The 14,413-nt window shown below is 30.4% G+C and overlaps 1 protein-coding gene across 2 annotated transcripts in view; it reads left to right on the forward strand.

The window, feature by feature from the left end:
- Window positions 1-14,167, forward strand: part of LOC111415677 (BTB-domain-containing protein pipsqueak) — a 52,535-nt gene extending 38,368 nt beyond the window's left edge. Inside the window, exons 5-8 of one of the 2 annotated variants that reach the window (XM_071194786.1) lie at window positions 4,105-4,243; window positions 4,333-4,566; window positions 4,620-5,229; window positions 13,053-14,167. In XM_071194786.1, the coding sequence (XP_071050887.1) occupies window positions 4,105-4,243; window positions 4,333-4,566; window positions 4,620-5,229; window positions 13,053-13,269 (1,200 nt within the window). In that variant the 3' untranslated portion in view covers window positions 13,270-14,167. Of the gene's footprint in view, window positions 1-4,086; window positions 4,244-4,332; window positions 4,567-4,619; window positions 5,230-13,052 lie in introns of both variants that reach the window. The other variant, XM_071194782.1, reaches the window with a different exon arrangement.
- Window positions 14,168-14,413: the final 246 nt, after the last annotated feature.

Raw genomic sequence — 14,413 nt, forward strand, 5'->3', positions numbered from 1 at the left:
TTTTTTCAAAAATAACCTCATCTGTAAGTTTTTCTACATCGAATATTTTTCTAGCAATTTTCATTATAATACCCAAGTTTATCATAAAATAGAATGTTTTAGCTTTAATTAAAAAGTATAAACTATCTCTTAACACCAAGATATAAAGCCATGAGAATTTTTTGAAGCTTTTGATTTATTTGCGAAAAAGCTTCATCTGTCAATTTTTTTATATCGAATCTTTTTCCAACAATTTTTATTATAAAACCTTATAGCTTTTATAGCTTGTCATAAAATAGAATGTTTTCGCTTTAATTTAAAGTATAAACCATCTCTTAACAACCAGAAGTAAAGACAGGAGAATTTTGTGAAGTTTTTGATTTTTTTGCGAAAATTACCTCATCTGTCAATTTTTCTATATCGACCATTTTTTTATACAATTTTTATTACAAAACCCCATAGCTTTTATAGTTTATCATAAAATAGAATCTTTCAGCTTTAATGTAAGGTATAAATCATCTCTTAACACCCAGAAATAAAGGCAGGAGAATTTATTGAAGTTAATGATTTTTTTGTGAAAATAACCTCATTTGTCAGTTTTTTTATATCGAATCTTTTTGCTAGCAATGTTCATTATAAAACCTTATAGCTTTTATATTTTATTATAAAATAGAATGTTTTAGCTTTAATTTAAAGTATAAATCATCTCTTAACGCCCAGGAATAAAGCTAGGGGAATTTTTTGAAGTTTTAATTTTTTTGCTAAAATAACCTCATATGTCAGTTTTTCTATATCGAATATTTTTCTAGCAATTTTCATTATAATACCTTAGTTTATCATAAAATAGAATGTTTTAGCTTTAATTTAAAGTATAAACCATCTCTTAACATACAGAAATAAAGCCACCAGAATTTTTTGATTTTATTGCGAAAATAACCTCATCTGTCAATTTTTCTATATCGAATCTTTTTCCAACAATTTTTATTATAAAACCTTATAGCTTTTATAGTTTATCATAAAATAGAATGTTTTAGCTTTAATTTAAAGTATAAATCATCTCTTAACACCCAAAATTAAATCTAGGGGAACTTTTTGAAGTTTTTGATTTTTTTTCAAAAATAACCTCATCTGTCAGTTTTTGTATGTCGAATATTTTTCTAGCAATTTTCATTATAATACCCTAGTTTATCATAAAATAGAATGTTTTAGTTTTAATTTAAAGTATAAATCATCTATTAACACCAAAAAATAAAGCCATGAGAATTTTTTAAAGCTTTTGATTTATTTGCGAAAAAGCTTCATCTGTCAATTTTTCTATATCGAATCTTTTTCTAGCAATTTTCATTATAAAGCCCTATAGCTTTTAGAGTTTATCATAAAATAGAATGTTTTAGCTTTAATTTAAAGTATAAACCATCTCTTAACAACCAGAAATAAAGCCAGGGGAATTTTGTGAAGTTTTTGATTTTTTTGCGAAAATAACCTCATCTGTCAGTTTTTCTATATCGAATATTTTTTTATGCAATTTTCATTATAAAACCCTATAGCTTTTATAGTTTATCATAAAATAGAAACTTTCAGCTTTAATATAAGGTATAAAACATCTCTTAACACCCAGAAATAAAGCCGGGAGAATTTTTTGAAAATTTTGATTATTTTGCGAAAATAACCTCATTTGTCATTTTTTCTTATTGAATCTTTTTCTAGCAATTTTTATTATAAAACCCTATAGCTTTGATAGTATATAATAAAATAGAATGTTTTAGCTTTAATTTAAAGTATAAACCATTTCTTAACACCCAGAAATAAAGCCAGGGGAATTTTTTAAAGCTTTTAATTATTTTGCGAAAATAACCTCATCTGTCAATTTTTCTATATCGAATCTTTTTCCAACAATTTTTATTATAAAACCTCATAGCTTTTATAGTTTATCATAAAATAGAATGTTTTAGCTTTAATTTAAAGTATAAACCATCGCTTAACACCCAGAAATAAAGCCAGGGGAATCTTTTGAAGCTTTTAATTTTTTTGCGAAAATAACCTCATCTGTCAATTTTTTTATATCGAATCTTTTTCCAACAATTTTTATTATAAAACCTTATAGCTTTTATAGTTTATCATAAAATAGAATGTTTTCGCTTTAATTTAAAGTATAAACTATCTCTTAACAACCAGAAGTAAAGCCAGGAGAATTTTGTGAAGTTTTTGATTTTTTTGCGAAAATTATCTCATCTGTCAATTTTTCTATATCGACCATTTTTTTATACAATTTTCATTACAAAACCCCATAGCTTTTATAGTTTATCATAAAATAGAATCTTTCAGCTTTAATGTAAGGTATAAATCATCTCTTAACACCCAGAAATAAAGGCAGGAGAATTTATTGAAGTTAATAATTTTTTTGTGAAAATAACCTCATTTGTCAGTTTTTTTATATCGAATCTTTTTCTAGCAATGTTCATTGTAAAACTTTATAGCTTTTATATTTTATTATAAAATAGAATGTTTTAGCTTTAATTTAAAGTATAAATCATCTCTAAACACCCAAGAATAAAGCTAGAGGTATTTTTTGAAGTTTTAGATTTTTTTGCCAAAATAACCTCATCTGTCAGTTTTTCTATATCGAATATTTTTCTAGCAATTTTCATTATAATACCCTAGTTTATCATAAAATAGAATGTTTTAACTTTAATTTAAAGTATAAACCATTTCTTAACACCCAAGAATAAACCTAGGGGAACTTTTTGGTTTTTTTCGAAAATAACCTCTCATCTGCCAATTTTTTTATATCGAATCTTTTTCCAACAATTTTTGTTATAAAACCTTATAGCTTTTATAGTTTATCATAAAATAGAATGTTTTAGCTTTAATTTAAAGTATAAATCATCTCTTAACACCCAAAAATAAAGCTAGGGGAACTTTTTGAAATTTTTTTATTTTTTTTAGAAAATAACCTCATCTGTAAATTTTTTTATATCGAATATTTTTCTAGCAATTTTCATTATAATACCCTAGTTTATCATAAAACAGGATGTTTTAGCTTTAATTTAAAGTATAAATCATCTCTTAACTCCCAGAAATAAAGCCAGGGGAACTTTTTGAAGCTTTTGATTTTTTTGCGAAAATAACCTCATCTGTCAATTTTTTTATATCGAATCTTTTTCCAACAATTTTTGTTATAAAACCTTATAGCTTTTATAGTTTTTCATAAAATAGAACGTTTTAGCTTTAATTTAAAGTATAAATCATCTCTTAACTCCCAGAAATAAAGCCAGGGGAACTTTTTGAAGATTTTGATTTTTTTTCGAAAAAAGCTCCTTTGTAAATTTTTCTATATCGAATTTTTTTCCAACAATTTTTATTATAAAACCTTATAGCTTTTATAGTTTATCATAAAATAGAACATTTTAGCTTTAATTTAAAGTATAAATCATCTCTTAACACCCAAAAATAAACCTAGGGGAACTTTTTGAAGTTTTTGATTTTTTTGCCAAAATAACCTCATATGTCAGTTTTTTTATATCGAATATTTTTCTAGCAATTTTCATTATAATACCCTAGTTTATCATAAAATGGAATGTTTTAGCTTTAATTTAAAGTATAAACCATCTCTTAACACCCAGAAATAAAGTCAGGGGAACTTTTTTAAGTTTCAGATTTTTCTGGCATATTCATTTTGAACTATAGAATAAAGCAGAAATATTCGCTTTAATTTAAGATATGAATCGTTGCGTTACGCTTCAAAATAAAGATTGAATGATTTTATATCCTTAAGCGTTACGTGTTCCGTTACTTGGGTTATTCCAGTAATATTACAATCTTATTTTAGTTACAATCTTTATAATATTCGTATGCACACTTTCCTGGAAACTATATATCGCGTTTAAACTTATTTTAATTAGATTTAACGATCTGATAATTATGTCAAAAAAAAATAATTTTTTATAATCTTTCCCTTTTAGATCTTGTAGTGTAGTTTTTAGTATCCACTAACTGTTTTAAATTGTAAATAACCAGCTGATTAACGCTTTTTACTTCGAAATCCTGTAACGGCTGCTGGCAAGACTAACTCGAGTATTCTTTTTTTTTTGATTCTCGAAAATACAGACTTTCTCGTTCTCTCAGTTCGGAGTGGATAACGATGATTTCCCACCAGAGCCGCTGGCACCGACTGCTATCCCGGTCGGAAACGTAGACATGCATGACCACTCTCCCACTAGAACATTGCTGACTAACTCTTCAATCGATAGGACTGACCTATCAGGTATACAAAAATAATTCTTCTTTATTTTTTGTTGCCTTCCCTCTTGAATCGCCTCCCTTTATGATTCCGAAACAACAAATTCGTTTTAGATTCCACCGTGAAATATTGCGATATTAAAAAAGAATCTAGTAGTATTAATATTAAATTGGAGGCTCTTCAATCGTACGATGATGATCAATCTTTATTGGAAATGGATAGTAGTCGAATTTCGGGTCATGATCATTCCATGGATAGTGTGGATGAGGGAAAACCTGAATTACACACGATGATGATAACACCTGAATTATTAGGGATGATGCCACCAACAGGTCCTCATGGATTAGGTAAAATTTAAAAAAAAAAAAAAATAAGAATCATAATTTTTTGCCTTATTTAGATTGTAGTTTAGATTCTTCCTCAATAAAAAGTAACGGCCATTCGGATCATCCTTCAGGACGGGGACACGGCGGTGGTCCAAAAACATGGACTCAAGAAGACATGGAATTAGCTTTAGACGCGTTGAGAAACCACAATATGAGTTTAACGAAAGCATCGGCAACTTACGGAATCCCATCGACGACGTTATGGCAACGAGCTCATCGATTGGGAATAGATACCCCTAAAAAGGAAGGTCCGACGAAATCCTGGACGGAGGAAAGTTTAAATTCCGCACTGGAAGCTTTAAGAACGGGAACGATTTCCGCGAATAAAGCCAGTAAAGCTTACGGTATTCCAAGCAGCACCTTGTACAAAATAGCACGGAGAGAAGGGATACGATTGGCGGCACCGTTTAATGCGGCACCTACAACATGGACCCCTGAAGATTTAGAAAAAGCTTTAGAATCCATAAGATCTGGGCAAACGTCCGTGCAGAAAGCTTCGACTGAATTTGGGATTCCAACGGGGACGTTATACGGAAGGTGTAAAAGAGAAGGGATCGAATTAAGTAGGTCTAATCCTACACCTTGGTCTGAAGACGCTATGGGCGAAGCGTTAGAAGCAGTCAGGTATTTATGTGGCGTTGGTGTATCCGTGTGAAGTTACCCATAAATTCTATCCATAAAAATAACTTTTTTGTTTGTGTATCGATTTTAATGATTAATAGCTAGAAAGATCTCGTAGAGTTGAACCTAACATAGTTTTAGCGACGCAGATTTTAGGCGGGAACACCTTAAATTCCGAGAAAAACAGTAAAATATACAGTGTGTCCGTAAAGTAACGGATATAGGCGATAAAATCATAACAAACGGTTTAGGGAAAAATCCCTGAAACGGGTCTAAAAATTTAAATTTTTTTGCAATTTTTTGGTGTACATTTCAAATTTTTTCCGCCATTTTTCAACCAGTTATGACGTCATCGATATTTTTTTCAAATGGCAATCCCCCATTTTTATTACGGAATATTAATAATATAGAATATTGGCAATATTAATATTGCTTACATAAGAACATTTTCGAGAAAAATTACTTTAAAGTTTGATTACTTCAAATTTGTATAATGATGAAAATAGCAGTAGCCATGAGTAACTATGGTAACCAATTATTTTAAACAATTCCTTGAGTGTCAAAAATTGATTTAGTAAAGCTTCTTGAAGTGTGGTGACGCGCCATCCTGTTGGAATAACTGACGTTGGAATTGAGTTGTGTCAACATTATCGGGATGGAAGCAATGACATCGCTTTGAAAAAATTTAAACATCTCTTTCCAGTTAAGGTTTCCTCAAATCTTTTGTGGATATTAGGTGTGCGACTTTCTTGGCTAATTTGGATTTTGAGTAGCGCAATACCGATAACTTTGTCTATTTACTTGTCTACTCAATGTAAATTGAAAAAAATTATGTTTTTAACAAAGTCGTTGCAAAATTGTTGTTGCAAAAACTACGATTCATTGCTCGTGAATCAGGTTTATTTTATGGGAATGATATTTTGCGGGTTTTAAAATTGTATGAACCGTTGATTTACTAATGTCCAAATTAGACCTAATACTCCTTACAGTAACATGAGGGTATTCTTGCCCAGCCAAAAATACGATTTGTTGAACTTCCCCTGAAATATTTAGTAGGCCAGACTTCGAGAGATGGCCATGTTGTTTAAATTTAGTCATAGATAGCCTCACCATACTTTGGCTAATGAATTGACGATTAGGATATGTTGTATTAAAGAGGTCAACTACTTACTAAATCAGTTTTTGACACTTAGGAAGTAGTTTAAAATCATTGGTTAGCATAGCTACTCATGGCTACTGCTATTTTCATCATGTCAACAAATCTGAAGTAGTTAAACTTTAAAGTGATTTTTCTCGAAAATTTTCTTATGTAAGCAATATTAATATTGACCGTACTAGATTCAGAAAAAAATTTTCTTTCATATTCCGTAATAAAAATAGGGGATTGCCATTTGAAAAAATACTTGTGACGTCATAACTCACTTAAAAATGGCGGAAGAAATTTAAAATCTACACCAAACAATTGCAAAAAATTTAAATCTTTAGACCCGTTTCAGGGACTTTTCCATAAACCGTTTATAATGATTTTATCGTCTATATCCGTTACTTTACGGACATACTGTATAAGAAAATTCTCTCACTTTAGTGTCCCAAAAATTGAAAACTAAAGGTATGATTACCAAATGAGAACGCGTATATTGTCTTCTACACAAAAGTGAATTTTGGTCGTCGCTAAATCATATGGGTATTTAGAAAAGTGCAACAAAACACGAACCTGTTTCCAGACGTACGTGGCGCCAGGCGGTTCTTTGAAAAGCAAAACCATCCATACGTATAACTTTTTTGTTAATTGTCCGATTTTAATGTGTAATTACCTTTTTGGAAAGGGTTCGTCTTATAGATCATGTTATAGTAATGGCGGCGCGAAATTCTAACAATAAGGGTAATTATACGATTAAAAACGTTATAAATAATTATGTTCTTAGTCCTTTAAACATTGTTAGTAATTGTTCGACTTTTATAATAAATAGAAACACAGTATATTAACAAAATACTATAATTCATTAGTGTTAACGACAAGTCAACTGTACAGGGTGTACCAATTTCGATGTCCGCATAGGCTATCTCCGAAACTAAAAGAGATAGAAAAAAAGTAGCTTACATGTCATGATCTCGTTTTTAGAGAAAATGCTAATGCCGAAAACTCCGAACAGCTATCGTCTTTTGTTTTCACCCTATCGGCAAAAACTGAAAATTTTGCAAAAACGACAATCGCGAATATCTCACTTATTATCAAAGATGGAGTATTATAAATAAAACATTATATGGGCAACTTTTTACGAAGAATTCAGTGGCGTAGGTAGAATTTTTTTCCCATCATTTATTTTCGAGATTTTAGACGTAACTTTATTCTTTTAAACGGAAACCATAGTTGGCTATGATTTAAAATAATTTGTTATTTTCTTCTGATAACAAAGATATATAGTTTGTGGGGTATATTTCTTATGGTTATTGAATAATTAACAAAAATTCATTTTGTTCTGTCTAAAACTAATGTATGTATTTAAAAGTTAATGTTGTTATGATGGAACATAATGTATCAAATAATTGCCAAAGTTTGTATTTAAAAATTCGATAACAACTCTGGCATTATGTGCTGGTACGATGCACCAGCATGTTAAGTGTCAAAGTATAACAAAACTGAATAAAACTTTACAATGAATTTCGAAAATTATGAAAAATGTAACATGATGGAATGCTATATGTTATCAGATAAGAATGCGACGTTAGCCGCGGAATTTTATTTCACAAGATATCCAGAAAGAAGACAACCGCACGTAAGAACCTTCAGCCGGTTAGCAGAAAATTTAATAGATATTTGGTCCTTCCCCAAACCACATACAAAAACATACCAAAATGACCTGCAAGAGAAATTGCAACAAGACGTCTGACCCAAAAGCCGCTGCTCCCAAATATGAAAGAAAAATAAGTATAAACCATACAAAGCGGGGCAAAGATTAGAATTTTGTAGATGATATTTAAAAAAATTAAATAATCTACTGTTTGTTCAAAATGTTATCTGGACCGATGAAGACTCTGAGTGTTCAAAGAAGATCGACAATTTGCCACTAAATATGTCTCAAATGATATATTTTCAATATGACGGAGCACCAGCACATAATGCCAGAGTTGTTAGTGAATTTTTAAATACTACTACAAACTCAAGGACAGAATCTAACAGGACTGCTACATCCATTGTTGTGACAGCCTACCCGCAAACTACGTCACACCATTTTCCACACCCAGCCGTTGTTATAGTCTATGCGTTTGCTGTGTATTTTTAGAGATTATGTCGTAGACGTATTCATATTATTTTTGAAGTTTTATGTTTTTAGACGTATTAATGTCTATCATATAACCTCTAAAAACATAGACAGTTACCAGGCGTGGCAAATAGTGTGACGTAGAGTGCGGGCAAGTCGACTACAAAAATACAATGGATGTAGCAGTCCTGTTAGATTCTACTGTCCTTGCTACAAACTTTGGCAATAATTGAAAACAATTCTTTCCCTCATGGTATGGTTATCACCATAACAACATTAAGTTTTTAAATACATACAATAGTTTTAGAAAGAACAAAAAAAATTGATACGTTGATACAAATTATATATTGAAAGACCATTTTTCAAAAAATTGGTAACATTTTCAGATCCTAAAATTGTTTAATTTTTGCAATAATTAATATTAAAATTTAAAATCCCCTCTATAACAGCTTTGGTAACGTTTACGAGGTTTTCACTTAAGATCAAGAAGATCAACAAAACGTGCTTCGTTCGGATCTCTTCTTCTAGCGCATAAGATTCTCGTGGCATCTCGCTCATGCACCTTTTATTGATTTTTATTTCAACCAATCGCGTGCGAAACGACGGTGACGTATCCAAAGTTTTTTCAAATTTTCATTATTTTTTTTTTTTGAAAATTAAGGCCCACTTTGAAACATAAAAATTTATTAGAAGTCTTCAATTTTGCTAAACTATCGAATAAGCCAATAAAAAAAAAGATTGTGTAATGGTCCCTTTACAGTTTGAGGTCGGTGTCTACAAAATTCACACAGCTCGTCCAAACTATTTTTGTAGGTATCATGGGCCATCTACGAGCGTTGCTTGCATTTGAATTCATTATGAACCTCTTCAGCGAAATAGAGACATTTTTTCCTTTAATGAGTTGGAAGTTTTTTTAATAAAGTTTCAATAATGATGTTTCTGTATGAATCTGCATTTAATTGGTTTATTTGATAATATACAGTCAATCAAATGACAGACAAGAACTTCACAATTGTATCAATCTGCTTGTAAAGGATAATCTAATTTTCGAAATTTGTTTTAAATGTTCCCAGCTGTTGTTGAAGGTCGTATTTTTATACTGTGAATTTTATGTTAATGGATCCATTTATGTTATTGTATGAGTGATTAAGTTTGCAACATTGACGTCCAATGCCGTTGAACGTCGTGGTATATCGGAACTATTACAATGTCGATGGCACTTGTATATGTGGACGTTGGTTCTATTTATTAATTAACATAATATTGCAGAATATTTTTCTATTACATAATTATCTAAGTACATATCAGGGATATTTTTATGCTGTAAAAAAAGCGTTTGAAAACTGCTGTAGTACACCTTTCCTTTATTGAACAGGGCTACTACATAGTCTTTCGACAATTTAAGTGGCATTGTAACGTTGTTGTTGGTAATAAACAGCTTTTCTGGCTGATTGTCAAATTTTTTTTAATTTGTGTTTAATTTTTGAGTTCATCACTTTCTTTACAACTTTTCTGTTGTTCCGTAAGCGTTTCGCTCAACTCTCTTCTGACACTTTGTTTGACTTTGCGTTTAGTACACATCTCATATTAAGTTATATATATTAGTTATATTTATTAGTTAGTTACAGACAATTAACAAAAAAAGTTATATTTATGGATATGATTGTTTATAATCTTTTTAATCGTTTGAATACCGTTATTGTTAGAATTTCGCGCCGCCATTACTATGACATGATCTATAGGACGAGCCCTTTCCAAAAAGATATCACACATTAAAATCGGACAATTAGCAAAAAAGTTATATACGCATTCTGATTTGGTAATCATACCTGATATTATGTTAATTTGTTTTCAATTTTTGGGACTCTAAAGTTAGAGAATTTTTTTATATATTTTACTGTTTTTCGCGGAATTTAAGGTGTTCCCGCCCAAGATCTACGCCGCCAAAACTATGTTAGGCTCTACTCTACGAGATATTTGAAGGGTCCGGGGGAAAAACGTGATATGTCACAAATGCATAATTTCATAAGAGAACTATTTTAAAGTTACCAGACTTTTTCTAGGTCGATGGGAAGTAATTCTTCGATTTTTTATTGATTCTGTTAACACGATAATTCTTAAATGTTTGCGTTCTACGCGTAAATAAAGTCAGACTAGGGTAACAAATAGAATTGCAATGCAAGAAAACGGTAAGTCCCACACTTATCATCTTTTTGCTTTTTACCAAAGAAGAGTTAATGGAAAAAAATTTAATATTTGAGGATAAATCAATGCAATAATAAACACAGGTGCTTATAAAACAAAAAAAAATATAACTACATTATTTAAAGTATCAAAATCAATTTTATTAAGAATCTTCCTGGTTAATATCTATAATTCTGACGGGTCTTGATTTAAACGGTAATTTTTTTTTTATAAAGAGTGTCCAAGTAAACGGTGCAGCTTCGAAAGAAATTTTGCTGAACTGGAATTACATGAAAGGGAAATGGCTTCCTCCGTGCATTTTTAAATACTTCCATCCATTCATCGGGATGTTCCACCCTAATCTTTTGATTCACAAGAGCCATGTTCTTATCACACTCTAGGTATGAGTGTCTCCTTATGGGAAATGTCATTTTCAATGATGTCAATTGGCGTTCTTCGTGTACTACGTGATGTAAAAAACGAAACATTGTCACATTTTTGTTTTGGCCACCACAAGAGTCACAAAATATCTCAAGCTCTTTCACTTTAGTGCCTAACATGTTATATATAAAGTGGTGAAGTAAGGAGCAAACATCATCGCTACGTTTTTTACCAACAGTTTCTGGGTAGACGTATAACACGCTTTCACCAGTTGACAATATATGGATATTGAAAGCAAATACAGAAAGTTGTCGTTTATAATAAACATCATTGGTCGGTATATTGGGGACTGGCAAATTTGTACCAAAATCTAAGCAGATTGCTTTTCTAGTTTCAGATTTCTTACACGACTTCCTAGAATTTCGCTTTTTTCTATAAAAGGTATCTGCATTTAAAAGATGAAGTTTATTTTCTATTGCTATGCGATCGACTTCAGTTTTAAGTGTTAAATGTTTTTCCCTATCCGTTTCATTGCTTATTTGTGATAGTAAACTCTTCTTTCTTGCTGCAAACTCATCACAGTTGCTACACGTATCGGTACGTGGGTAACCAAACGCTATGTTGAAGTCATTATTGAAGATTGTTCTATATGTTTCATAAGAAATCTTCAGTTCGCCATGAATTTCTTTAAACATCAAAAACAACTTTTTGATGTTTAATTCTTCTGGCAGATATGTCTTAGTGGAATCGTGCAAACTGTAGTGACTAGATCTTCCTTTCAGAGAATTAATATGAGCATGAACAGCACTCTTCACCTCTTCAGAAATTTTGTTGGGGCGATTTTTGTGTTTGCCTCTCTTATGCTTTGGTGCTGTTCCGTAATTTTTTAACGATGCTAGTATATAATCGACTTTTGATCTCCCTATACCATGCAGAGCCATAAATGCTACCTTACAGACAACTTTTTCTTCTACATTTTCATCCATGACTACGCGGACTTTATAACAGTAACTAGCTTCCCGAAATAACACTTCTGCTTCCGGTTTTGTGTTCCTTCTTCGCTGAATTGGCAATATAGGTATTAATCCTGCCAAATGCAAATTTTGTTCGTTATTTGACTTTAATTTATTGAAATGATTAATAATTTTTTCTTTACTTTTTTTAGATAATAGTTGTTCAAAACATTTTTTCTTGCATGTGCAGGCTCTTCCTGTGTCATGGGTTTGTAACCGCAATTTCTTACCGACCTCAATTCTTCCAAATATTTTTCTTTTCTTTGTCTTCAACACTTTACATCCACCGCTATCATCTTCACTTAAACCTACAGATGGACTTTCAGATATTTTGAGATATTATACAACACAAAAACCACAGAACTACTACATATATTGTTACTAACAATGTGTTGATTACGTCGTCAAGGCGAAAAAGAACACGTTTTGTTGCAACAATAATATTAACAATAACAGTTATTTAGGGCTTAATGCCGCGATACACATTATATTTTTTCTGCAATTATTACAATTTTATTAAAGTATTTAAACCGTTTTGAATTACGTTTACCGGCTGTCACTGTCAACTAAAAATTTAATAAATGACAAGTAATACCAACCTAAATATTGATGTCATTGTATATTTTTTATTCGTTTAAATGGACTAAAAAAGTCTGTTTTATATCTGTTTTAGATGGACTTACCATGTTTTCCCCTGTACATCTAAACTTATTTTATAAATATCTCAAGACTAAACATGTTTTCATCTAAAATTCATTGATCATCTTGTAGGTCGTAATTTTTACTACAAGATTCAATCATTTAGATCAATTAATGAAATATTGGACTTATCACGTTTTTCCCCTGAACCCTTCATTTGTAATGAGCTATTTAACATTAAAATCGATACACAAACAAAAAGGTTTTTTTTATGGATGGAATTTATGGGTAACTTCACGCTGGTCGTTGATGTGGAGGTTCTTATAATTGTTTGTTTTTATGTTAGATTGGGTCACATGTCGATTAATCAAGCAGCGATTCATTATAACCTGCCGTATTCGTCGTTATATGGCCGATTTAAAAGGGGGATTAAATACGAAGCTGAATGCATAGATGGAAATTCGGATAGTCAATCAAACTTGGATGCTCAAAGTCACATGATGGAGTACAGTAATAACTCGCACCATCAAATACAGTACCAACATCATCCGCCAAATAGCTGAAACATGTATTATTAATTTGTTGGAGATAACAACAAAATTTTCTATTTTTTTTTTTTTTATTTGATTTTTATAGATAATATTGTTATTTTGTTATTATGTAATTAATTTGTTTATTTTTACATTTATTAATTTACCTAATTATTATTTTTTTGAAGATTCGGCTTTAATAGTTGTTTTTTTTTCATTATTAAATTTATTATATTGATTATTATTATTGTAAAATGTAAATATGTAGTTAACGTGACAAACGAAAAAACCAAATTAAGCGTTTTTACAGTCAGGATATAAGTATTTTATTTTTGTACCTGTGAAGAAACTGTGCAAAAGATTTTTTTTTATTAGTCTCGCTTTTTTGTTTTTAATAATTTTTTATATGTATATGTTTGTTATCTATTTTCTCTCGAGAGTGTGTGATATTGTAGAAACATTGTTTATAACGACACATTTAAATCAAATCAAATTCGGTGCCATGATAAACAAAAACTTGAATAGTAAGCAAAAAAGATGATATCAAAGGAATAATGAAAAGTGTGTTTCAGCAATGTTTCTATGAACAAATAAAGGAGGATGAGGTGATCGTTAATTAAAAAAAAAAAGCAGTGCAATACTTATTACCGGGATTTATTTGTTGATTAATGCGTAGATAGAGAAGGTATTACCATACTTATTATTAAGTAGCCTAATTTTATAAAATACGACTACTAAAAGAAAATACTTCCTACACTCACACTGAGGTAGTATTTACATGAATGTGCCTAAGATTCTTTTATTATTAATATTAATGATAATAACGTCTTGATAATGTTATAACAAAACGAGTATGTACCCATTAGCCACTGAGCAACAAATTGTTTATTTGTAATTAAATGGAAAATATAATATATGATATTATTATGTACTTCCATGTTTTATTTTATTATTGTTATATCATCTCACATCTTCACTACCTTTTGTCTTAGATTAAAAAAATCATATTTCTATATCATGTGGTTATAACATTAGGGGAATGTGTTGTACCTTGGACCACTTTATTTCTACAGCTAATATTTCAAAATTTATCAGTTATTAATCAAATCTCTTAGTTTAAATCGATTCTGTAATGCTTTAACTGATAACATTTCATAGTCGCAATTTCAAAGTACTT

Source organism: Onthophagus taurus, chromosome 1 (assembly GCF_036711975.1).
Source record: "Onthophagus taurus isolate NC chromosome 1, IU_Otau_3.0, whole genome shotgun sequence".
Taxonomy (NCBI): domain Eukaryota; kingdom Metazoa; phylum Arthropoda; class Insecta; order Coleoptera; family Scarabaeidae; genus Onthophagus; species Onthophagus taurus.